This window comes from Crocodylus siamensis, chromosome 7, assembly GCF_052110815.1.
Source record: "Crocodylus siamensis isolate JL-2025a chromosome 7, ASM5211081v1, whole genome shotgun sequence".
Classification (NCBI taxonomy): Eukaryota; Metazoa; Chordata; order Crocodylia; family Crocodylidae; genus Crocodylus; species Crocodylus siamensis.
Genome location: NC_143401.1, coordinates 21,569,037 through 21,594,013, shown reverse-complemented (window position 1 = coordinate 21,594,013; position 24,977 = coordinate 21,569,037). Strand labels below are relative to the sequence as shown.

Genomic DNA, 24,977 nt, shown 5'->3' with positions numbered 1-24,977 from the left:
CTATATACAACTGGTATGATGTGTTGGAAAACATCCATCATTAAGGTGCAGGGATGCTGAATACATGAGATTAGGAGGCTGCTGCAGCATGCTAATTAGCATGCTTTAGAAGACTCTACTAATTGAGTAATGTAATTACAGCCTACCCCTGGAAGTGAGGAAGCTGGTAGCAGATTCAGTGGCAGGGGGAAGGTGCTGAGCGGCTGGGTACACCGGATTTGGGGGTGGATTCAGCAGCAGAGGTGCTGAGCAGTCGAACATGAAGCTGGCAGCAGCATGGAGTCACCTCAGCCACTCCACCCAGAACTGCAGGGCCCCCCAAAGCATGGGACCTGGGGTGGTCACCCTGATTCACACCCCCAGGGATGGCTCTGGTGGAAAAGCACCAGGAACAATACTCCATACTTTTGTGATTGGTCATACTCTAGGCCCTCTGCTCCTACAGCATGTTCCACTGTCCTGGAAGACAGTTTAGAACACGAATACACCAAAGAGTTACTGCTCATATTCCCAGGCCTTCACACAAAGTGCCCCTGTGGTATGATCCAGCTCCCCTAGAAATTTTGCCCTGACTGTCAATGGGAGCAGAATGGGGACCTCCCATATCTGGATATACAGAAATTTCAAAAGACTGGCTGCATACAGACATTTAAAAAAACCCCCAAAGCTGTGCTTTACTTTAAGCTTGGTGCACCCCTGCGCTGAGCGCAGCACATGCTCAGAAGAGGCAACACATTAGTTGGGCCTGATTTGCCCAATGTCTGTATAGTTTGGGCACTTTGGTAGGGCTTTCTGGCGCTTTTATCTAATAGCTGATTGAATCAACTTTAGCTAAAAGCGCCAAAAAGCCCTGCTGAAGTGCCTGATATACACAGATGATGAGGAACTGGGTTGAAATAACATGCTTCGCCTGGTAATGGTAAAGCACCATTTTTTGTTGTTTTTTTCATGTTTGCCAGCACACTTAATGCCTAGCTTATTAGCCAGTTGTTTGTGTTCCATGTGGCTTATAACAACTATAAGTACTGCATTTGAGAATGGGTAAATGACTTGTCCTTTTACCTGCAAGGAACAGAATGTTTGTGTAAATGGCTCCATTCGGACCAAGTAAGATGCCACTATAATCGCAGATGAATAGTGGGTACAGTAGTGACATCGGGCCAACAGGTCTCCTGTAAATCAGACACAATCAGTTTCAAATGATGCCATCTGAAAATTACCATTACTCTATTTTGAAGCTAAAGTTTTCAAAATAAAACAGGCATGTGTTAGGACCTGTGTGCAAAAGCTTATTTAGTAGGTCGGATGTAGGCACAAGTAGCTAGGTATGCTGTTATCTGGCCAAATCTGTGCAGTCACCCACTTTACATGCTGTTCAAGATACACATGAGTGCATGAGTCCAGAATGAACTACAACAGAAGAGGCCCTAATTACCATCCATTCGGTCCTTCAACATTCTTAGAGTAAAATAACTTCATTTTGTTTCATTCCCAAGGCATACCCCCAACAACAATTTGTCACATGACCACAGAAGGCTAGATGGGACCCCTGAAAATGATACACCACATGATTATAGATGTATTGGATATGGACTCCATATAATTACTTTGGTAGGACTGAGGATGATGCAAATGTCACAATGGAACTGCTTTGACATTAATGGAGACAGATCCCAGATGCTTGCTTCCTTCCCTCACCCCCAAGCCTCTCCAGATATTAGTCTCTAATAAGCGGATCCTAAGCTTTCCAGACAACCCTCCTGTTAATTCAAGAAAAACCCTGTTCCCTTAGGGCCAAATAGCTTCCCTCTCCCTGGCCCCCCACACCAAAGCTTTAAGCCAATCCTACAATGAATTTGTGAAAGTAACTGGCCTCTGTAGCTGGGTGCCCCTACCATGTCACACTGACCTGGGGGAGGGAGGACCTAGGCATGCAGGACACATTGCTAAGGTAGGAAACAATAGGAAAGCATGGAATAAGGACCTCTTACAATCTTGAACTGCTTCCCCAGATACCAGAGCTCTCCCCCCTGTCTGACCCTGTGCTTAAAAACAACTAGTCTTCATGTGACTTCTCCCTAGGATTTTATCATTTTCCAAAGGGTTCATTGGAATCTGGACATTCACGTTCCATAAGCCTCCTAAAACACTCACCCTCACTCTTCTCCACCTCATTGTAGCGCTGGAGGAATTTCCGTTTCCTCTCTAAGGTCTGTGCTCCCATGGGCTTCGAAAGGTCTCGGAAGGTCCGGGGGTTAGTAAGGTTCAATGTCTGGAAGGTGAAGCAAATGTTGGAAGCTGCCAGGTCTAGAATCTCCTGGAACCCCTTCCACCAGCCCCGGGTCAACAAACTCACGGACACAGGCTGCTTAAGGAGCTTCACCTCCACAAGTGGCCAGACTCTACACCATCATTCCTAGGCTAGGGGCATGGTCTGAAGAGTAGCCCCTTGCCAGTATGGAAAGCCTCCTGTTTCAACCTAGGGCACTGCACCTGCTTTCCTGGCAAACTAGAAGCATGGAAGTGGCCCTGGGTTTGAAGCCTGCCTTGTGACATCACCCATTTACCAGCTGGTTCCTGGAGCAATGCCAGTGTCTGCTGAGTGGCTGCCTTTCTGGCCAGAAGTTCAATATCACTAAGATCACCCTTCAAAGACAGAGGAAAGGAATCTTGGGAGCAAAGTAGTGGGAGGCAAGTAACTCTAGAAGCACAGTGTGTACAAATTGCCTCCCACATACACTGGCATGACTTACATAAGGGTCCAGGAAGTTCAGCACAAAGGCAGCTGCATCATACCCAATCTGAGGGCAGGGAGGAGGTGGGGGTCACGGCCATGCCACTGGTCTGCACCTGGCTGTAGAGTAGAACTGCACCATAGGGGAGCAGGCTGTGCTTCTAAGGTACACATATATTAGTAGCTGCACTTCCATATCCTGCTTTACCGAGACTGAAAGCTTCCCCATGCTCCCAGCACACTAACACTAATGCAGGGGTGCTCTGTAAAAGCACAACTCTGACATTATCATTCACTAAAGCAGCTTTTAAAAAAGAACAGGAACAGCAGGTAAGAGCCAAGCACTCACCTGTGAGTGGTAGTCAGCGAGGACCCAAGGGAACACTGGGTACTGCATGTAGTCATTGTAGCTCCGTCCAGCGAGAGTGTTCAGGTACATGAGGTACTCAAAGTTACTGATCTCTCTCTTCTGCCATGGTAGAGAAACACAGATTGAAAACATTTAGCTCTGTGGTTCTCAACCTTTTAAGAGTCAGGGCACCCTGCTCTATTTTTCTGAATATGGTGGTAACCCCAACTGAGAACCACTGTTAGTGCTACCTCCACTTACCCCAATGCTTCTAAACCAGGTGTTGTTGCCTCCAAATAAAAGTGCCCCCACACACTTGCTGCACAGTCAGACACTAATAATTGTCCATGAGCTGGATTACGAGCCATCACAAATGGCAGCTGCTTTTAAACTATGGAAGCACTAACAAAATTGCAAGGAGCCCCTGCTTAACTGAGCTATAGTATTATAAATAGTGTAATTAATCAGTACCACTCATTATTCAAATCAGCAAAAATCAGAGCAGTCTGCTGCACCTATACAATGGTCAGTGAACCCATGCAAAAGAGTCTTCCTATAGATGCACCTTTGGAACTGGTCATTTGCACCTTGTCTGGAACCAGTCTTTCATGCTATATTTATATAATGGGGCACTGTAATACTCTTGCTTGGTTTAAAGGAGAGCCACATGCAGGCTGTCATTTGTTTTTATCTGCATGATGTAGGATCCAGAAAAACAGCCTGAGGCAAGGTATTGGGACTCAGTCAAATGGGAACTAAACATGTGAGCCATCCTGTTTCAAACACTGGGCAGCACCAAAAGCTTTGGAGAAGGCAGAAGGACATCTGCAATAACCATATGCATAATTATTTGCACTCCCTCTGCCTGAAAGGGCTTCTCCATCATCACCCCCAATACCATATTTTCTAACATAACACATGCTCCCAACTAAGAAAGCACCTTGTTTTCAGGAAGGCAGCATGAGAAAAAATATTTTTCCAGAGTTATGTCTGCATAGAACAGGAACAAAGCTCATTCCCTTTCTAAAAACCTAAAACCCTAGCTGCTACTAAAGACTGGTTTCTACAGGTGAATATAGGTTTTGAAAAGTGCTAAAAATATTCTGAAAGGTTCTAAAATAACAGAAAAACATCCAGAAGTAGCTAGCAGACAGCAAAATTGCCCAAAGAAAAGGTTTGCTTGATTAATGGAAGATGAAGAACATTAAAAAGATGAGATAACCACTAATAACTTGTGGAGTGAAGAACAATAAGCTATTAAGTCAACTGGCTCCCTCAGCTGCCTGAATAAAAATGCCACTCCTCCCTCCCCAACATGCTATGTCCCATACAGAAACTGTCTATGCCACCTGCAGCACATATGCTGCAGTCTGGCCATCCTTGCCTCAAAGAGTTAAACATAAATGTTTCTGCATTTACCTGCCACTTCTGGAGCATTGTCTTTTCCCCCCCAGAGATTTTCCTGCACAAAACAAAGGTTTTATTGTAACCATGCAACTTCCAAACTATTAAAATAAATACAGTAATACTTTTTCATATTTAAAGATTATATTTAATTATATAATTATATTTATTATTATATTTTAATAGTTTTTAATATTTAAAATATAACATGTTAATATGTAAGGTGAATATTTCATTAGTAACCCAGCATCCCCCACAAAAAACCACGAGAACTCCAGAGCCTACCAGAATATCAAGGTTGTAAACAAGCATTCTAGCTTAGTGCCCACTACTGCTTAGTGCTGTTGTAGGGTGGGAGTGTCAGCACTCGTTTCAGTGGGAGCTGGTCTCCTGTGTGAGAACTGGAGTGCTAGTAACAAATAGCAGTAAGATTGGTTTACTGTTTTCATTCCAAGCCCCCTGGGCTTTCTGAAACTTTTCAAGCCAACTTTCTCAGAAGCGAGGTCTATTTCACTATCAATCTCCATACCAAATGTACACCTTCCCCAGGTTTTCTAAGCTAGACTATTCTCAAAAAAGAATTGTCATACAGTACTTGTATTTGTTTCTATAATGGAAGGGGATAAGTATATTTTCTTGACTTTCCTTCTTCTCAAAAATGTAGATAAACTTTGGCACAGACTTTAAGAAAAAAAGATCTTTAGGAAAAGTCTGAACTGGGGAAATTTTAGCCCTGAAGGTGAGACCATTAACAGTTCTAAGTTATGAAAATAAGATTTAGAATAGATTTAAATAGATGGCCACTACTACAACAGTCTCTATTTCTCAATAGCAATGCCTGCAAGCCTTGGCCTTATCAACTCCAATAAGCTATCCAGGATCAGATCTGGTGACCTGGAAGAAAAAAAACCCCCAATTCCCAAAGAAAGCCAATGTACTGATGATTCTGTAAGAATGATGGGTGCACTTTTCTTACTGAGCCAGCTACTCCAACAAGGCGTTAGAATGCCCGTTTGCTGAGACATACTTGTGAACTTCTCAGAAGTGAAAATATATGTGCTGGCTCAGACACAAGCTAAGAGCTTGATACAGGAATTACTGGGTGCATCTACACAAGACGCTTTACTGTGCAGTAGAGAAAATTATTGTATAGTAAGCGTCAATGTGCACACATGCAGACCCTTATTGCTCAGTCATCTGCTCTACTCTGCAGTTAATTTACTACCTGCAAATGCAAGTACTGTAAAGAAAATAGGGGAGCTGGGGGCTGGGAGCTCCCTGCTGCTGGGGCAGAAGACATTATCCATTACCAGGGCCTGACCTGACAGCAGGCAACTCTGGGGGGGCAGGGAGAAATCTCCCAGCCCCCACCAAAAGGCAGCTGTCTCCTGGACCCATGTTCCCTGCCAGCCCCTGGCCCAGCACCCAGAAGAGCCTAGAGTCCCTCTGGCTGCTGCAGGGGGCCAGTGTAGAGCCAAAGGGGGTAGAAGCACACTGCTACCAGGAGCAGCAAATCTGCTCCCAAATGGGCTCACATGTAGATGCCTGCGTAGGGTGGGTTTACATCGAGCAGCATTTGCACATGCAGATGTGCCCACTGAGTGAGATTTTCAGATCTGTCCTATACAAGAGATCAAACTAGATGATCCTTCTTAAAATCTCTGAAAAAAATGAGGAGAAACCCAGAATTTTCTGTTTTCATTACCCTTTATTAATGTTGTGGATTAACAGCAATAAATCCTTGTCAAGCATTCCTAATGAATAAATAAAATAACATTAACTTACTGTCTGTTTACTACCAGGCAAACTAACATCCCAGATTAAAGAAAAATATGATAGTGTGCTCACAGTAGTATTTTATCTTTTGTATAAACCCTTCTTAAGGAAATGTGTTCTACTTGTGCTACCTGGGGATTAGCCTCTTCGCATGAACAAGCAATAAAATCCAGGGCCAATCCTGTCTCATCATGACGTACAGTTCTTTCAACTTTGTTTAGCTTCTGTGCTAAGCGTATGTGACCTAATAGTCATAGGTTAAGTTTATAGCAACCAGGCTGTAAATACTGTCTCATTCACACCTGATCTGAGAAGATAGTTCTTGGCTCTTTGCCCTAAAGTGAAGGGGACAAGTGCTGCTCTCAGCTGCAAATCAGGAAAAACTCCAGTGACTGCAGTAGAATTACTTTGGATTTGCATCACTGTCACAGGGAACGACTTGGGTGAGTACACTAAGTACACAGGGTGTTATAAGCACCTGCTGGTTAAGAAGAGTATTCCATTACTTAAAGGCAGATTTTATAGAGCTTTGCTTGGTAGGCCCTGGACATATTTCTGTAAGCATATTCTGGTAGGCCCTGGACATATTTCCATAGCATATTTTTAAAGGGAGGGAAAGAAGATCAGGGAGCTCATCACTGGATGCAATGGTGTTGGATTACGGTGCTTATCCTAGAGGGATTGTGTGATGCTTTTGCAGGTGGTATGGGCAACTGGATAAACATTCTTCCCATAATGGTGAATGTGCTTGCTGGAATGCTCTGGCTCCTTACATATATCAAGAGCCCATGGCAAACTAAAGAGAGAGACTATGTGGATGAGTTGTGCTTCATGAAACATTGCTGTCCCTATCAGTCCTCCAATATTTTAAAGAGACAGTATTCTACAGCCAGGGAAGGGATTAAATTATTAAATTTTTTAATGAACTGGCCAAGATCCTATATATATTTCCTTACATGTGCTAGTGTCCCTTCTGGATATAAATCAGAACCGTTCCACTGTAGATCATAGATCCCGTATGCCTAACAGCAAATGGGGAATTCTCTATGGACCAAAATGGGGCTGTCCTTACCAGTTCCACAGAGTTTTAAGAGACAAATACATAGCTAAAGAGCCTGAGATGTCAGCAGTGTTCACGGAGAAATTCAAGGCTTAATCCAGATAAAAGTCCCTTATCAATAAAAAGTCCTTTTTCAGATATGTGGGGAGCCCAAGGAAAAGCAAGGGCAACAGTGGACCCCTGCTGAACCAGATGGGACAACTGACGCCCAGGAAAAAGCCAACCTATTAATTGGGTACTTTGCGTCGGTCTTTCATCAGTCCCATGGGACACCCATGCCTGCTACAGGACAGGAAGGTCTGGGTGAGGGAGACCCCCTGCCCTCCATCAATGCTGACCTCATGAAGGAACACCTTGAGAAGCTGGATACCTTCAAGTCAGCTGGCCCTGACAATCTACACCCCAGGGTACTCAAGGAGCTGGCAAGCCTCATAGCCCAGCCCCTGGCACGGATCTTTAAGAACTCCTGGTGCTCTGGTGAAGTGCCTGAAGACTGGAAGAAGGCCAATGTGGTGCCTATCTTCAAGAAAGGGACAAAAGTGCATCCAGAAAACTATAGGCCCATTAGCCTGACTTCTATCCTGGGGAAGATCTTAGAAAAGTTTATTAAAGAAGCCATTCTTAATGGACTGGCCCACGCCAACATCCTGAGGGATACCCAGCATGGGTTTGTTACAGGTAGGTCTTGCTTGACCAATCTCATTTCCTTCTATGACCAGGTAACCTATTACCTGGACAAGAGAGAAGAGATTGATGTCGTACATTTTGACTTCAAAAAAGCCTTTGATCTGGTATTCCATGATCACCTCTTGGCAAAACTGGCCAATTGTGACCTTGGGTCCACCACGATCTGCTGGCTGGGAAATTGGCTCCGTGCTCAGACCCAGAGAGTGGTAATTGACAGTGGGGTTCCCCAAGGCTCTGTCCTTGGACCCATATTGTTCAACATCTTCATTAATGATGTGGACATTGGAGTCAGAAGCGGACTGGCCAAGTTCGCCAATGACACCAAACTTTGGGGCAAAGCATCCACACCAGAAGACAGGAGGATGAGCCAGGCTGACCTGGACAGGTTCAGCAAATGGGTGGACAAGAACCTAATGGTGTTTAACACCGAAAAATGCAAAGTTCTCCACCTTGGGAGGAAAAACCTGCACGATGCTTATAGGCTCGGTAGTGCTACGCTGGCTAGCACTATGGAAGAAAGAGACTCAGGGGTCATCATTGACCACAAGATGAACAGGAGCCTGCAATGTGATGCTGTGGCTAGTTAAGCAACCAAAACGCTGGCTTGAGTCCATAGATGCTTCTCAAGCAAATCCCAGGACGTCACTCTCCTCTTGTACTCGGCCTTGGTGAGGCCGCAGCTGGAGTACTGCGTCCAGTTTTGGGCTCCACAATTCAAAAAGGATGTGGAGAAGCTTGAGAGAGTCCAGAGAAGAGCCACATACATGATCAGAGGTCAGGAAAACAGACCTTACGAAGACAGGCTGAGAGCCATGGGGCTCTTTAGCTTGGAAAAGCACAGGCTCAGGGGTGATCTGATGGCCACCTATAAGTTTATCAGGGGTGACCACCAGTATCTGGGGGAAAGTTTGTTCACCAGAGCGCCCCAAGTGATGACAAGGTCTAATGGTTATAAACTCATGCAAGACCATTTCAGGCTGGACATAAGGAAGAATTTCTTTACTGTCCGAGCCCCCAAGGTCTGGAACAGCCTGCCATTGGAGGTGGTTCAAGCACCTACATTGAACACCTTCAAGAGTAATTTGGATGCTTGTCTTGCTGGGAACCTATGACCTCAGCTGACTTCCTGCCCTTCGGGCGGGGGGCTGGACTCAATGATCTTCCGAGGTCCCTTCCAGCCCTGATGTCTATGAAATCTAGACAACAACCATTCTTCCCATTAACATTCTGCTGGGATACAGTGGCTTGGAACAGCTGGCTCCTCCTGTCCCCAAAGATTCTGGAATTCTGTCATCTAATGTGATGACTCACAAGAGATTAGAATATTAGTCACTTTACAGGGATACTGAAGCCTTTTACTCCCACTTTCCTGGCCATCTTTCATCAAATCCTGATCCTCCAACATTGGCTGAGAACAGATCAACAGTGACAGCAACCATAACACAGTGAGTTCATTTAAGAAATATGTTTTGAAAAGAAGCTAGGCATTTTTTCTTTAAAGTTCTAAATGGAAGAACTCTTTTGAGAGGATAAATTTTTATCTGTATTGAATAGAAATGTGTGTCTATCTACTGCATGGTATTTCTAGGATGCTGCATTATAGCAGTTGAGCACCATGGATGTTCAAAGAACCATGTTTGTTTGGCTGGATGATTACGAGTGATAGCATACTCCCTATGTCATGTTGATCAGTCTATGGCCTCACCCTACTTGTAGTTTATGTTTCTGTGCATTAGACATAGGTAAACCTCAACAGGTCTGGAGGTTAAGTGCCAAAGCCCAGAGATGATATGCCTCCTTGCCCCCACCAAAGTTGATGGCAAAAATTCACACTGACTTGAGTGAAGCCAGGATTTCACCTTCCAGATTTTTTCACAAATATCTGAACGTGCTGGCTGGATATCTAGAGCATAGTTCTCACGAAACATGATTTCTTGAAAAATGTGAGATTGAAAAATGAATATATGACCAAAAGGCTTGCTTCTCTTTATTTGACTTTTCTAGTTTGCCTATCTCTGATAGTCTTGCACTCCAGTTTACCTATCTCGTGTGTCAGGTATTTTTACATTACTCAAAGAATGAAGGAAAAATGTCAAATATATAAACAATAACAGTCAGCAGTGTGAATTTTTATACCATCATTCAGATATATGGTCTTATAGTGCTTTTTGAACACTAGTCTGTGTGACCTTATAACCTTTCCCTGTGAATTGAAGGACTGCATGATATTTAGTGTATGGTTCAAGAACACTGTGGCTGTATTTCTGTATTGAGTTCTGTCTGTCAGACCTTGGACATGCCACTTCTCTGTGCCCCAGTTTACTTCTCTGCAAAATGAGGTTAATTATATTTACATCCAACACAAGAAGCACCCAGAGGCATAATTAATTTGGGTCAAATCATTTGAGACCTTTGAATGGAAGGAAGTACAAAAGAATATCGCACATTTGTAGAATGCCTTCTGCACCATGTGTTTAAACAAGACACTGGGATAATTTTTTTACTGCTGAAATATAGCACTCAGGTACAGGTCAGAGAAGTTAAGGCACCAAAAGATACTTTGTATATTCCAATTTGCAGGGAAGAGATGGTCATAGTATAATCACCAAGTTTTGAAATGTTTTGATTTTTGAAGCTGGGCTTACTTGGCTTCAGCTCTGGTCCCAGATGGCAGCAGCAGCAGCCTCCTCTCATCCGGCACATAGATCCAGGAGTTTGCAGCCCTGGGAGGAGTCCAGCACAGTCTGACAGCCCTCACAGGGGTGCAAGTCCCCAGATCTGTGACCCAAATGAGAGGAGGCTACCTTTGCCACCTGTGACCAGTGCTGGGCATGGGCTGTACCCAGCACCAGAGAAAACTGCTGCTGCTGCCTGTCCCAGCCAGCAGCGGCAGTCTCCTTTCATCCAGCACACAGATCCCAGGGCTTGCACCCCAAGGAGGAGTCCGGCACAGCCCAGCATCCCCCGGATCTGCGCTGTGGATGAAAGGAGGCTGCTAGCAGCAATTTTTTCTAGTGCTGGGCACAGCCCATGCCCAGCAGTGGTCCCAGGTGGCAGAGGTAGCCTCCTCTCATCTGGGTCACAGATGCGGGGGCTCGCACCCCCAGAAAGGCTGCTGGGATGTGCTGGACTCCTCCTGGGGGTGTGAGCCCCCAGATCTGTGGGCCAGATAAGAGGAGGCTGCTGCTGCCAGCAAGTGTCAGTTGTTTTGAAGGGTTTGAGGTGCAGTTTCCTAGAAACCTCTGCACCTATCTCCTTGAAACATGGCAGACCCCATGCCCTCAGATGGGGCTACCCTCCCTGCAATTTTCATACAAATCAGGCAAGCAATGACAAAGTTTTAGGCATGTTCATGATTCCCCATTATAGCATATGGGCGAAACAGCAAAATGGTTTTGACAGAACGAAATGGGACAGTGCTTCGAAATGAAACAAAGCAAAATGATGAAATGAAACACTGTCCCAGCAAATGGATGTCAAAACCAAATGATGGTGTTTTGCACAGCCCTGCTTTTTACATCTCATGTGAAAGACAGCACCTCCAGGAGCCCAGTGTATATCAGTGTTATTTCTCTTCCCTAGTTACATATTGGTTCCACTTTGAAGCCATTCCACCCAGACATTAAAAGTACAAGGCTGTTAAACTAGGCCTAGGAGAAGAATCCAATACATTTACAAGTCACAATAGGAAAAGCTCATCCAGAGAGACCTGAAAGAATAAACAACTCAAGGGATCACAGGCAGATGACTCCAGACTGAAGTCTGTGCCATCTGCTGCAGTGTTAGGATTAAATTGTAGTGATCCTTCCTGCTTTTTCTATACCTAGTAGAACTGGCATGGACAGAAGGGCAGAAATACACATCCAAGCAAACTGCACTTACAATACAGCTGAGTCTCATGATATGGCTACGTAACTATAACCAACAGCTAAGGATTTCGGCTAGCAAATTTCTACTCTCCTAATCTGGTTAGAATAGTCTCCCTGTCTGCATAAACTACAATCTGCCATTTCCAGCACCTGAGCACTGAGTTCTTTCTGGCTCCCATTTGAACTTGTATGTGGGAACCAAACGTTATGCTAATGATCTCTAAGGACCTAGCATTCCTGTTGCTTAGGAACAGAAGTTTCACAGGCTGTGGAAGTAGCTTTGAATAGAGTGGCATTGTAGTTAGGTAAATCCTTTCTACCCCTCCCTTTTCCCCCAACAAGCAATTTCTTGAAACGTTGCCATTTTTTTTAAGAAGGCAGGATTTAGAATTTGCAGGCGTGTGGAAAGCAAATCTGCCCACATTCCCCCTGCACAAGAAGTTTACTTACAAACCTGGGAACAGGTTAATTCATTATTCAGAGGAGACTAGATAGAAGATGACTGATTGCTGACGGAGCACGGAAGCTCAGCCAACGCCACTGAAAAAAAGACAGCTTGTGATGCGGCTCCGGTTGGTGTAAAGTCTCCCTTGGTGTCATCCGGTAAGATTACATGCAGCACTGCAATCCCTCAGGCTTGTTTAAATGAAACTTTAGTTCTATTCTCAGCAAGCATCAGTTTACAAGTATTTGTGTTGCAGGCTGTTCAACCTGGTTGTTCTGAAGCAATCTAGAAAGTTAAAGGAATTTAAGGGGAACCCTATTTCATGCTTGCTAAATGCAGGATGCAAATTAAGCTAAGCCAGCCTGTTAGCAGAGTCTGTGTTTTAGAAAGTCAGTAAATTAATCTCTTTCTCAGTAGGTCATATCCTACAACAAAGAAGCAGTAACAAGCTGGAAAGCAGGAAAATGAAAGCCTTCGATGGTTTACAGTGCTTGCCAAGTAGTGCACAAAAGGCATAAAACAAAATGCAACTAGTTTGGCTTTAAAGTGTATCTCTATCTTGGGCATTTCTATACAGCTGATCAAACATGGGAAACAGAACAGAAAGCTGTGCTTTCTCTTGCTTTCTAAACCAGCAGATTTGTGGGAAATGGGTAGCTTAGTATCTGATATCTTATTTTTGGCAAATCTAAATTGCAATTCATGGAAAGGAAAAATTTATCGAAGGATTTAATAACTCACTGATTGCTATCTACATAGCACCTCTGCATGCCCAGTTGTATGGATATGTCCCCCACCCCAAAGAAAATACCATATCTTGATAGATGCATAGTAAAATTGGCATAGGATGGGAAGGAAAGTTGCTGAATGTTGGGAAATGTCTGAACAGGAGAGAGTCTGTGGCAGCTAAGGTTAAAAGCAGACCAGAGATGAAGGTAACCAAGGAATAGAAATTTTTTCTGAGAAAAAAAGCCTTAGTATAGAAGAGAAACCATAGTAGAGAAGAGAAGCCAGAAGCAGAGAAGCCTTAGCATAGAAGAGAAGCCAGAGAAGAGAAAGCTTGTTTTTTAAGATAGCTTGGGATAGTAGCAAAGATGGCATCCAGACCAAATTATACCTTCTTGGGCACATCTACACACTCATTAAGTACTATAGTTACCATGCATTGAATTTAATACTTGGATAACCAAGTATTAAATCAATATGCAGTAACTAGCACTACTGCACAGTAGCACCAACACATTTATTTTTAGTGATGCTAAATGCGCAGTAGCCTAATAACACTGCCCAGTAGCATATTGACATGGTTTCTGCCTGGCACGTTACTACGCAGTGTTATTAGGCTAATGCGCAGTTAGCATCTCATGTAGATGCGCCCCTCTAGCAGGTGGAATACATGCTCATACTCCCTTAGACCCATATAAGAGGGTCTAAGCTGCAATGTGACATGCTTGGCCCTTATATGGGCTTGTAGAAGATAACAGGAAACAAGGAGCCTTTTCCTTGTAACCTTTCTGCTCAGGGACCAACTGCAAGTGCAAAACCAGTGCTCAGGGAAGCACAACTTTCTACCCTGACTCCACAGCTCCAGGGGACACAGAGGACACATCTACATGAGACACTTTACTGTACAGTAGACTAATTAACTGCACAGTGGATTTGTCTACACAAAACACTTTACTGCGCAGTAGTATAATGTACTGTGCAGTAAGCATGCACATCTACGTGTGCACATACTACGCAGTAAACCTCATTTATCTCAAGTAAATTTGCTACCTACAAATCCTGATCTCCCAGCCCCAGCAAAATGGTCATGGGGCTCAGGCTGGGAGATCCTTATCTCCCAGTGCCAGCTCCATGGTCATGAGTCGGTCACACAACTGGCACTGGGAGTTCCCTGCTGGTGAGGGCTGGGGAGTCTGTTCCCTGCCCGGCTCCATGATTGTAGATCAACTGACCCCAGCACTCTTTCTTGACTGGGGCAGGGGGTCGGACCTGATGACCTACTGAGGTCCCTTCTGACCCTAACATCTATGAATCCCAGCTGCTACTCAGTCTAATCTAGCACAAAGGACTAGGCAAGGACTATGACTAATAAAGAGGATTATGAACAGATTTGATTGGAAAGCAGACCTACCCTGCAATGCATCATCCCCACTCTCAGGCTGTGATACAACACTGACTCAGGGGGAACCAAATGGATGACCTATGGTGTTTGTTAAAGGATATTTCTCCCTGTTCCCGATTCATTTTTCAGGTTGCAGAGCAAGAATCAAACCCAAGCCCTCCTTCTCCCAGGAAGTGTCAATGGCAAACATGCTCTGGAATTTTTATAATTAACAGCTACCACAAAGCTGGGCCCTGTAGTGCCTGAATTTTTAATATCCAAGGCTAAAGGGGCTGTAACTCTTTTATGAAGATCTAAAGAAAACAAGATGTGGCTAAACCAGCTCTCACTATCTCCAACCACAGCTCTGTGGCTGCTAACCGGTTAATAAAACTGGAGAGACTAGAGAGCCGTTCATCCCATTCCTTTGTCCTTGTCTTCCTGATGCTGCTGCAGAGTTCTAATGCTCAGCTGGATCAGCAGGCTTCAGGACTGCTGTTTCTTCAAATATGAAACCCAATCACCATGTTACTAGCATGCATCCCTTCAAAAGTATGAACACTTCCTGGGGCCAGATCTCGCCCTGGTAAGTTCACTGTGAATGTCATGCAGGATGGATGCTGCATTTCAGTTGAAGTCATCGTGATCCAGATATTTAATAGCCAAAAGCCTAGGATTTTTAAATGTCCCACAAAGTATCTATCTAAATTTATAGACTCTTAAAGGCCCTCAAATATTTTTATAAGCACAGCATGCAAAGAGGTTTATGAATCTGCTACTGCCTGCAGGCAAACAGAGCTAGTGCTTTATCTCAAGCAATAGTCTCTCGTGCTTTAGCCCCTGAAAGGCTCCATGTTCAATCCCTACACCAAGACAAACAGCATTTAAAACACTGCGCCCCAGAAAATTTAAACTGGGTTAATTCCTCAAGGAACAGCTCTACCTCCTGATTTCTTCCTTAGGCTCCCTCTGGTGTTCTGAAGTGCATATAGCACCCCTTAATGCCTGCTTGAATCAGTCAACATCAATTTCATAGCTGCCTGAACAGCTCATTTGTTGGTGTGCTGGCAATTCTGGAAATAACAAAAACATTTTTGGGAGGCCTCCTTAGATTTTTTTTTTAAATCTGAAATTTCAATTGAGTTGAAGAGTCAGAAAAACATTAATTTGGGGCAATAAAATATTTTTCTCAATCCAGAATGTGTCATTTGAGGGCTTGACATTTTTAATAAGATCAAGTAAATTTTTGGGGAAATCATTTTAATTGAAAAAAGTAAAATATTTATTTCAAAATGTGTGAAAAAATGTTTGATTCTTTTCTGAAATATTAAGATATATTTTTGCATTTTTTGGTAAATTTACAACAACAACAAAACCAGATAATATAAATCAACATTTTTTCAGAGAAGAAATGTTTAACCAAAGAAATTCATTCAGCTCTACATTAATTGCAAGGAGCCAGGGGACCAGGAATCCCTTCCCCACACTAGTGCCTGAGCAGGGACAGGCAGGGATGGGGGCCTGGCGAGACAGGGACACCCAGAAGGGGCAGGGAAGAAGTTTATTCTCTCCCACCCCCTATCCCCGTTCCACCAGCACGGACCTGCATTTTTCCACTGGCTTCTCCAGCGGAAGGGGTCTGGCCAGCCCTGGCCATAGCTTGGAGTGAACTGGCCAGTGATGGGGTTTAATTCCCCCATCCCTGCCCCACCGGCACAGACCTAAGCCGGAGTCCGCCAGGTGTTCCTGTGGCAAGGGGGCAGGCCAATGGGGCAGCAGCCCCTGCCTTGGTGTTTGGGGAGCGCAAGCCTCTTCCTGGCATGGGGGCCGCGCTGCAGGCAGGGGGGCTGTGCTGTGGGGTGGGCACAGCTTCCACAGACTGCACAGGGCAAGCAGCAGTAGTAGTGCTGGGGAAGGTTTGGGGTGGTGTAGCAGGGCACCAGGGTGCCTGCTACTAGACAATGGTGTGTAGCAGGGTGCTAGGCTGCCTGCTACTGAATAGCAGTAGATGGGTTTAGCTGCCATTCATTAGGGCAGCAGGTGTCAGTTACTATGGATACTAATTGGGTCAGCTGACTGCCAGGGGGCAGGGCCTGGCCTTTATAAACAGAGAAGGCTAAGGCTAGAGCCAGTTCCCCTCTGGCAGCTGGAGGAGCAGCAACTCTGCTGTGGAGTAGAACATGGCATGGCTGTCTGACTGACTAAGAGCCTAAGCGGGGGGAGAGAGCCCTGACAGGAGTGTACGTTCTAGCCGGTAGGCTTATTGTTACGTTACAGCCATGTGGCTTGTAGTTCTGTTTAGTTATAGTTACACCGGAGGACCGGGCGAGGCTGTAGGGGTGGAGGAGGCCACATCAGGAACTCCCCAGTAAAGAGGGGGAGTTCCTAGCACCACAGAGGGTGCTGCATAGTGGGGTGTCCCGACCCCAACCCAGCAGGGGCAATATTGGGACGAGCCCCAATTGGGAAGAGCCCCAGTGGAGCATAGGCCCGAGAAGGCGGGTCTGGGGGCCAAGTGAGGCTAAGGCCGCCTGAGCCCCAACCTTGGCATAGAAGGCCCGAGTGCGGGTGGGCGTGTGCAAGGCACGAACATAGGCCCGGGTGCGCGTGAGGCGTGAGCACAGGCCCGAGTGCAGGCAAGGGGTGCAAGAAGCACAAGCACAGGAAGCCCGAGTCGGGCACAGAAGGCCCCGGTGGGGGTGGAGGGTGCAAGCAAGGGCTCCGGTGGGGGCGGAGGGCGCGAGCACAAGCCTGAGAGTGGGCAAGGAGTGTGAACAGCGCAAGTAAGGGCCCCGGTAGGGGCGGAGAGCATGAGAAGCGTGAGCAAGGGCCCAGAGAGGGCAGGGGAGCACGTGAAGCACAAGTACATTGAGCAGGCCCCAGGAGAGGGCGCGTATATTGGATATTGGGCAGGCCCAGTAGGGCACTGCCTGTGAAGGGGAAGCCCAGAAGGGGGCAAGCACAATGGAAGGCCCTGGAGAGAAGGGCAAGTCTACTGGGAAGCCCGAAGAGAGAGAGCAGGCTGCTTAGAACAGTCCCAGAGACAGGCTGGCGAGGGCCGGCACAAGGAGTAGCCCTAGAATCATGGTATCGAGACCAACCCCGTGCCAAGGGGGCAAGAAGGCAGCCTCCCATTGATAATAATAAGATCAAAGATGTGGCGGGCGAGATTGAGGGTGTGTTCAGGACCCAGACTTGGCACGGTAGGCAAGAGCGCTAGGGGAGGTCACGACACCCCTAGGGACTATCCTGCCAGAGGTAGGCATGGCCCTCTCTGACCCCCAGTGCTGCCATTTACCCTGTGCAGTCTGCACCAGTTCTGACCCACCACCTGCAGCCCCCCTGCCAGGAAGAGGCTTGTGCTCCCCAGGCACCAGGACAGGGGCTGCTGCCCCATCAGGCCTTGACCCCCTTGCTGCAGCAGGATCAGAGGCCTGGGCAGAGCCCAGATAGCAGGGACCCTTAGGCACAGGGGCAGGGAAGGCAGTCATTCCCCCCTCCCTCCAGCATCTGGCAGAGAAGGCATGAGAGGGCTTATCCTGCTGCTTACCCAAAATAGGGAGCAAGCAGTTGGGGTGGGCAGACTTCAGCTGTGGTCTCCCAGGGGCAGTAGTGGTAGAGGGGGGAATAACCCCCCTCCTACCCGCTATGCCTCAGGGGGCCATGCCAACTGGTGTTTGACCGTACCCCAGCCCCACCACTGCAGCAGTGAAGGGGGAGCATCTGGTGGACCCTGGTTTGGGTCTGTGCCGATGGGGACAGGGAGGGGGAAATTAAACCTGATCCCTTCACTTCAGGCTACTGTGGGGGCTGGCCACCTGCCCTGCCTCCCAGCATAGCTTCCCTGCACCCCAGGGCTGCTCTAGCACCCTTTGGCTCCTGGCTTGAGCCATGGCATGTGCTTGCATTTCGTGAATGTCTATTCACTTGCAAATTAGTTCAACCTAGGCTAGACTAACCTGCAAAGATTGATTCAATTCAGGCTCTGGCTTTCTGAATGCCTGTCCCTAGCCCAAGGCAACAGCACCCTTTTGCTAATCACATATCTATACAGGCAAAGGAGTAGGGCTGTCTGCCCAGCAAGTGTGCATCTTTTGGAGCGCTATAAGGTGCCACCCTGTGCCTGTGACTATGATGACACAACCCATTCTGTGTTAGAAGGCTCTAAGGACAGTCAATGGGAATACTGTTTCAAATCCTAAAACTCCTGGAAGTTTGTTGTTAGAATTGGTCAGAGGCACTAAGCTAGAGTTTGAAGGTCATACCTGCTCCTAGAGTCACCTGGGCAAACTCAGGGACTTCAGTAAATAGTTGTCATGGAGAGCAGCCTCAACCCCTCTAAATCCTCTTTTCTGGGCACCCACCACTTGAACCCCTTTCCAGGAGATCCTGCAACATGGCTTCAGAACTGGTGAAATGCATTGAGAGTGAGACTAAAGCCTTGCATTGTTTGCAGAACTTCCTGAAGGGTCGGTCTCATTTCAGAGGACCAAGAGGGAGGGGGGCCTGGTGCCAATACCCTGCCTCAGAATTGTTTTGGGCTACAGTATGTAATTGAAAGGAGCTGAAATGCCTTATCTCCAGACTGAGCTCCCCCTTCGTGTACTTGCACATGATTAATGAGTAGCCAAAAAGCCTGAAGGGTTTGTAATGAAGCCTTTCTAATGGAGAAGTGTATTGTAGACAAATCCATATTGCTTCCCAAACAATCATTTATCAAAGCTGTGATTTGACTCTTTACAATTAAATGCCAGAGCACCGGGATCAGCTAGAGATTAGCCAGCTGTAACCTGTGCTCTTCGCATCTCCCTGGCAGCTTCTCTTGCTGTCAGTCATTTCCAGTGATTTAGTCTATTTCCTTTACCACTTGTCCCTATTATTAGTTGTCTTTGATGACCTAGGCTACTAAAGACGTCCTCACGCTTGGGAACCCTGAGAAAACAATGTTTTATCATCACAACAGGCCTCAACTCAGCAATTCACTTAAGCACGTGCTTAACTTTAAGCATGCATGTATCATTGTCAATTACTATGGACTGGATTTTCAGTTGAGTTCAACATATTTTTTACCAGCTGTATTTTCCTTCTGAGTGTTTTAAACTTATTTTATCACCAGGGCATCTGGGTCACAAGGTATTTTGAGAATCTGGCTCTCCGGGTCGCAGCAGGAGCTGCTGAAGGCTTCCACTGACTTCAGTGGGTTTTGGACCAGGTGATTGGACCCAAGAGATTTGTATACTTTTATGTGGCCCTTTTGTAGCATCTATTTCTATGCAGTTCTGATGTCTGGTTTAAAAAAAGATGAAGAAAAACTGGAGAAAGCATAGGAAAGAAACTAAAAAAAACAAGCAAGATTCAAGGGCTGGAAGACATGCCATGCAGAGAGCCTAAGAACTCAGTCTGTTGAGCTCATGACAAAAGAGTGAGAAGTGATGTGATTATGGTGTATAAGTACCTTCATTAGAAGAAAGTACTGAATACTGAATGATTAGTTAATCTGGAGAAAGTCATAACAAGAAGAAGGTTATAATGAGATGAAGGGGCAGAAAGCTAAAGACAGACTAATTCAAATGAGAAATAAAGCATGTCTTTTTAAGGCTCCCGACAGGCATTAATTTAATTATACTATCATGACCAAACAATTTTTTTCCTGGACCCTGAAAACTGCACGTCCTTCCACATCACATGTGTATAGCAGAATGTGTGATTTTTGAGAACAAAGGTAAGGTTTGTCAGATGCCACTCATGTGCCAGGTGGGTAGGGAGGCCAGCATCTGGGACTCAGTCCCCAGTGCTGGACTTCCTGCAGTGTCCTTACAACATACAACAGGCAAGAAGTGCAGTATTGGGACTAGTCCCTGATGCTGTGATTCCCATGGCACCCTTTCAACTTGCTGGCATGCAGTGAACCCATCAATTAATAGGCTTCCCATGTCCTAGCACCTAAAGCTCTCCAATCCCCAGCTGCCAGTGCTGTGGACCAAGTGCATGGATGGCTGCAGACTGGAGATGTCCCCAGGCCACCCTACACCAGCTGATGAGTACAAAGACCTGACATGCAGCCAGCATCAGGAAGCATGGCTTGGCTTTACCTTGACACACATTCAATTTAAGGCATGATGGAAACTAGACATAAAAATGTTCCACATATTCTGATACTGAATGAAAGTTACTGCGACTGGTTTCTCATTTTTGTCATGCCATTAATTGTTTAAATGTGTGGCAGGGTTACTCTTTATGGTGTGATTAATACATTAATCACATTATAAATGTAATGTCTGCTAAGGCCCTAAAAAGTAGTGATTAATATTAGAAAAAGATCCCAAGGGCAGTGGTGGACTTCCCATCTCCATATGTCCACACATCAAGTTTGGATGCCCGTCTGGAAGGTATGCTTTAGTCGAACATAGTTTTGGGCTCAGTGCAGCAGTAAACAGGCAAAATGTAACAGCACTGGTAATATCCATGGAATCAGTTCAGACAGTCTAATGGCTTCTTCTGACCTTAAAATCTACGAATTTCTGAAGCTTCCTGCAGATGACCCCAAATCATTTTTGTTTTAACACATTACGTCAACCTGTGCTTAGACTGACATCCTCTGTAACACTATTAAAGTCAAAGGAAATTACAGTATGTAGATGGCTGGCTTTAACCCTTGTATTGTGTTTATTTTAGCATTGGCTAAGTGCAGATATTCCAGGTGGTTAGGGGGAGGTTAAATCGGGTTAAAAATGGCCACCCAATCTAACTTAGGTTGTCCAGATGCCTACCTTACACTTAGACCCAGTCTTGGTGATTGGAAATCAATCTAAAACTGTAACAGTACAGAAGCTTGTGCACACAGACTGGTCTAAAATGGTGGAACCCAGTTTAAAATAGACCTGGATCGATGTACACTCAAATTTAATTGATTTAGTTTAGACCGGTACATTGAACTTCAGTACAGTTACCTGCACGGACCCAGGGCTGGGAAAGCCCAGGTACTGGCCCCAGTCCCATGGTGACACTTTTCCTAACCCCCACCCCGAAACCAGGCTACTTATAGCCCCCTAACTTCTCACCCCCCACCTTGAACCAGCCAGACCCTCCCCCCGAACCCCGTTTCCCACAAGCTGCTCCAGGTGCCAGTTTTATCAGTGTTTGCCGAAGTAAGTATCAGTTAGGGGAGGGGTGAGAGAGGTGGGGATGTAGGCTCACCAGAGGGAGTCAGGGGCTAAAAATAGCCACTGGGCCCCATCCATCTCCCTCCCAGACCCCTCAAGATCCCCGGATTCCAGAAAACTCTCCCGGACCCCACCAACCACCTGCAGTTCCCACCCGCCCCCCCCAAATCCTCCTGCAGATGCTACCTGCCCCCTGATCCCTCCCACAGATGCCAACTGCACACCCAGCACCCCCATAGATTCTGCCTACCCCCGCAATCCACACAGACACCACCTGCTCCCTGATCACCCTGTGGATGCTACTTGCCCCCCAATCACTCCCACAGATGCCGCCTGCCCCTGGATCCCTTCACAGATGCAGCCTGCATACCCAATCATGCTCATGGATGCTACCTGTCCCCCCCAATCCCCGCCATGGATGCCATCTGCCCCTCAATCTCTCGTGCAGACACTACCTGGGTCCCCAGTCTCTCCCACAGACACTGCGTACCCTTCCCCCCCGATTCCCCATGGACACTGCCTTCCCCCTAATACTCCTGCGGATGCTGCCTTCTACTGAATTGCTTCCATGGATGCAGCCTGCACCCCCAGCCCCCCCCCCAGACTGCCTACCCCGATCCTTCCCACAGACACCATCTGCTCCCCCAACCCCCTTGCAGATACTGCTTTCCCCCAATCGCTTTTGCAGATCCTGCTTGCACCCCTGTTCCCCCTGCAGACACTGCCTGCTCCCTAGTCCCCACATGGACTCCACCTGCCCCCCATTCCCTCCCATGGATGCCAGTTGTCCCTCTGATCCATCTGTGGACATTGCCTGGCCCCCTAATCCTCCTGTGGCTGCCACCTGTTACCCCATCACTCCAATTAATGCTGCCTGCATCCCCGATCCTCCTGAGATGCTGCCTGCCTCCCAATACCCCCATGGCTGCTGCCTGCACCCCTGATCCCTCCCACAGATGCTGCCTGCACTCCCGTTCTCCTAGTGATCCCCTGATCCCTCCAGCAGATCCCACTTGTCCCCCATTCCCACTGTGGACTCACAATCCTCTCTCTGAGCCTGCTTGTCTCCCCTGATCACAGCAATCCCCCCCAACTACCCCCCTTCCCAACTTACCTTAGATCAGGGTGGCTATTTTAAATGTGATCTAACTTCCCCAAACCTGTGTATTTATCCATAGACTAAGGCCCCAATTCATCAAATCTCTTGAGCTTTGTACTTAAAATATATTTAAATACTAGGGATGAAATCCTCATCCCACTGTACAGCATATGTAACTATAGTACTCCAGAGGAAAGGAAAACTCTTCTATACCTGCTCTTTAGGCCACTGCTTTTCAAAATGGGGTATGTAGCAATTTACCAACGGATAGGTGTCTACATTTTCATAATAGTTGAGACATGTTGGGTATAGAGGATGTAAACAGAAATATTTTGCAGTAAAAGGGGTACGTGGCCAAAAAAATTATGAAAACCACTACTCTGGGTGACACAGAGCATCTCATGTAACTAGTGTCATTCTGGTTGGTGTGCTTCATTCAGTCGAGCAAATGTCCACTGGAGACCAGAACAAGACCTACAATTTCCTTCTCGCCTTCAAATGGCCAATGGATGGCAATACGTCATTCAGTACTAGAATAAATTGGATTCACTGAACAGCTGAAAAATCCTAATTCTTAAAGTCCTTTAGTCCCCTAATCTAGTGTTGAAAAACTTCTCCCAAGGTGAGTCTCCTTTCCTCTGTGACCTAGCTGTGACCCCTCTTTTTATACATAAGAGTTGAGCAGGGTGGTCACAACCCCCTGATTTCTATTTGTGACACTTTTTTAGGTGAGGAGGAGGTAATGATGCCTGAATTGAGAACTCATGACCTAGGGAAAATGTGAGTTGCAAAGAATCTAGTAGTCATTGGTTAATTTCTAAAGAGGTCGCTTTTTGTTCCAAATTAGGGATTACCAGATATCAGCCTCAACAGATTCTCTTTGGGCTTCTTCATCAGAATATTCAACAGTCTTTTCTCTCCTCACGGGAAAATGGCCAAGGGGAAGGCAAAAGGTCCCAAAGGAAAAAAGATCACCTTGAAGGTTGCCAAAAACTCCATCAAGATCACATTTGACGGAAGACGCCGCCTTGACTTGAGCAAGATGGGCATCACAACCTTCCCCAGGTGCATCCTCAAGCTGGCTGATGTGGATGAGCTGGACCTGAGCAGGAACATGCTCAAGAAAATCCCTGACAGCATTGAGAAGTTTCAGAACCTGCGCTGGCTAGACTTGCACAGCAATCAGATCGAGAAGCTGCCAGAGACCATAGGCATGCTCCAGAACCTCAGCTACCTGAACATCTGCAATAACAAGCTGACCTCCAAGAACTTGCCGGTAGAACTGAGCCAGTTAAAGAACCTCCGCTCCCTCAACCTTGGCCTGAATCAGATCGACAACATCCCCACCACACTAGGAGCCCTGAAGGAGCTACACGAAGTGGGGCTCTTTGACAATTACTTGACAGCCATCCCAAACAGCGTGGCAAAGCTCCCAAAACTTAAGAAGCTGAATGTGAAAAGAAACCCCTTTCCCACACCATCAGATGAAGAATTGTTTGTCGACACCATCAAGCGCATTGAATCACTTTACTTAGTGGATGAGAAAGACTTGTGCCATCCCTGCTTGAAGAAGTGTCAGGATGAGAGGGACAAGCTGAATAAGCTGAAGAGCAGAGTGCCTAGCTCCCTACGAAAGCCAAACTTTTCTTCCCTCATGACACCCAACTCTACAGCAAAGGAAAACCAAGCGGAGTGGAGATGAAGAGGCAGCATCCCACAGGCCTCACTAAACCTGTCATGTCACACACAGTCTGGCCAGCCCAAACCAATAAACAGGTCTGCTCATATTTGCCTTGCAGTTCTTTTCATTTAAAAACTGACGGTGTTAGGAGCCATGGTTCTAATGGGTCTATAACAGCACTAGATGTGCCCAAAATGGGCCCACAGCAAAAGAAACAGAAGAACAGAGTAAAAGTTGTCACATCACTAAAAAGCTACCAGTTTTATATAAGAAGACTCTGTGTAGAAAGTTCTTAGCTTTTCAATTTTAAGAGGGTAAAGTGAAGTTTTTCAGGCTCCACTTCCAGTTCCACACTGTCTTGGACAAGGACTGTGTATGTGTAAGCAGGTTATCTACCCTGCTGTCCTAGAGGGGCAAGTCAGCTCCAGGTCTTTCAGGTTCACAGACTACTTTCTTCCACATGGAGCAATCTTGTCTCCACAACAAACAGAACAACCAACCAACCAAAACCCAAACCCTCTGTCTTACCTCAGGCATCAGGAGAGGGACAATTTTAACTCTGGGCTTTTCCCCAGCAGAGCAGCCTGCCCTCCTGTCCTCCAG

General features: G+C 46.3%; 2 protein-coding genes across 2 annotated transcripts in view; one reads left to right on the top strand and one right to left on the bottom strand.

The window, feature by feature from the left end:
• The window catches only part of WDFY4 (WDFY family member 4), a 291,265-nt gene that overhangs the window by 61,331 nt on the left and 204,957 nt on the right, over positions 1-24,977 (bottom strand). The window contains exons 47-50 of the mRNA XM_090058037.1: positions 4,503-4,545; positions 3,084-3,203; positions 2,155-2,272; positions 1,063-1,172 (exon numbers count right to left, since the gene is read on the bottom strand). Of these exons, the coding sequence (XP_089914163.1) occupies positions 1,063-1,172; positions 2,155-2,272; positions 3,084-3,203; positions 4,503-4,545 (391 nt within the window). The remainder of the gene's footprint in view (positions 1-1,062; positions 1,173-2,154; positions 2,273-3,083; positions 3,204-4,502; positions 4,546-24,977) is intronic.
• Positions 12,201-24,470, top strand: LRRC18 (leucine rich repeat containing 18). The gene is made up of 2 exons (XM_090057867.1): positions 12,201-12,482; positions 23,541-24,470. Exon 2 carries the CDS (start codon positions 23,625-23,627, stop codon positions 24,393-24,395), a length of 771 nt encoding a protein of 256 aa, XP_089913993.1. The 5' UTR covers positions 12,201-12,482; positions 23,541-23,624; the 3' UTR covers positions 24,396-24,470.

Excerpts from the sequence above, each read along its gene's own strand:
- LRRC18 (XM_090057867.1), top strand. The coding sequence starts at position 23,625 with ATGGCCAAGGGGAAGGCAAAAGGTCCCAAAGGAAAAAAGATCACCTTG.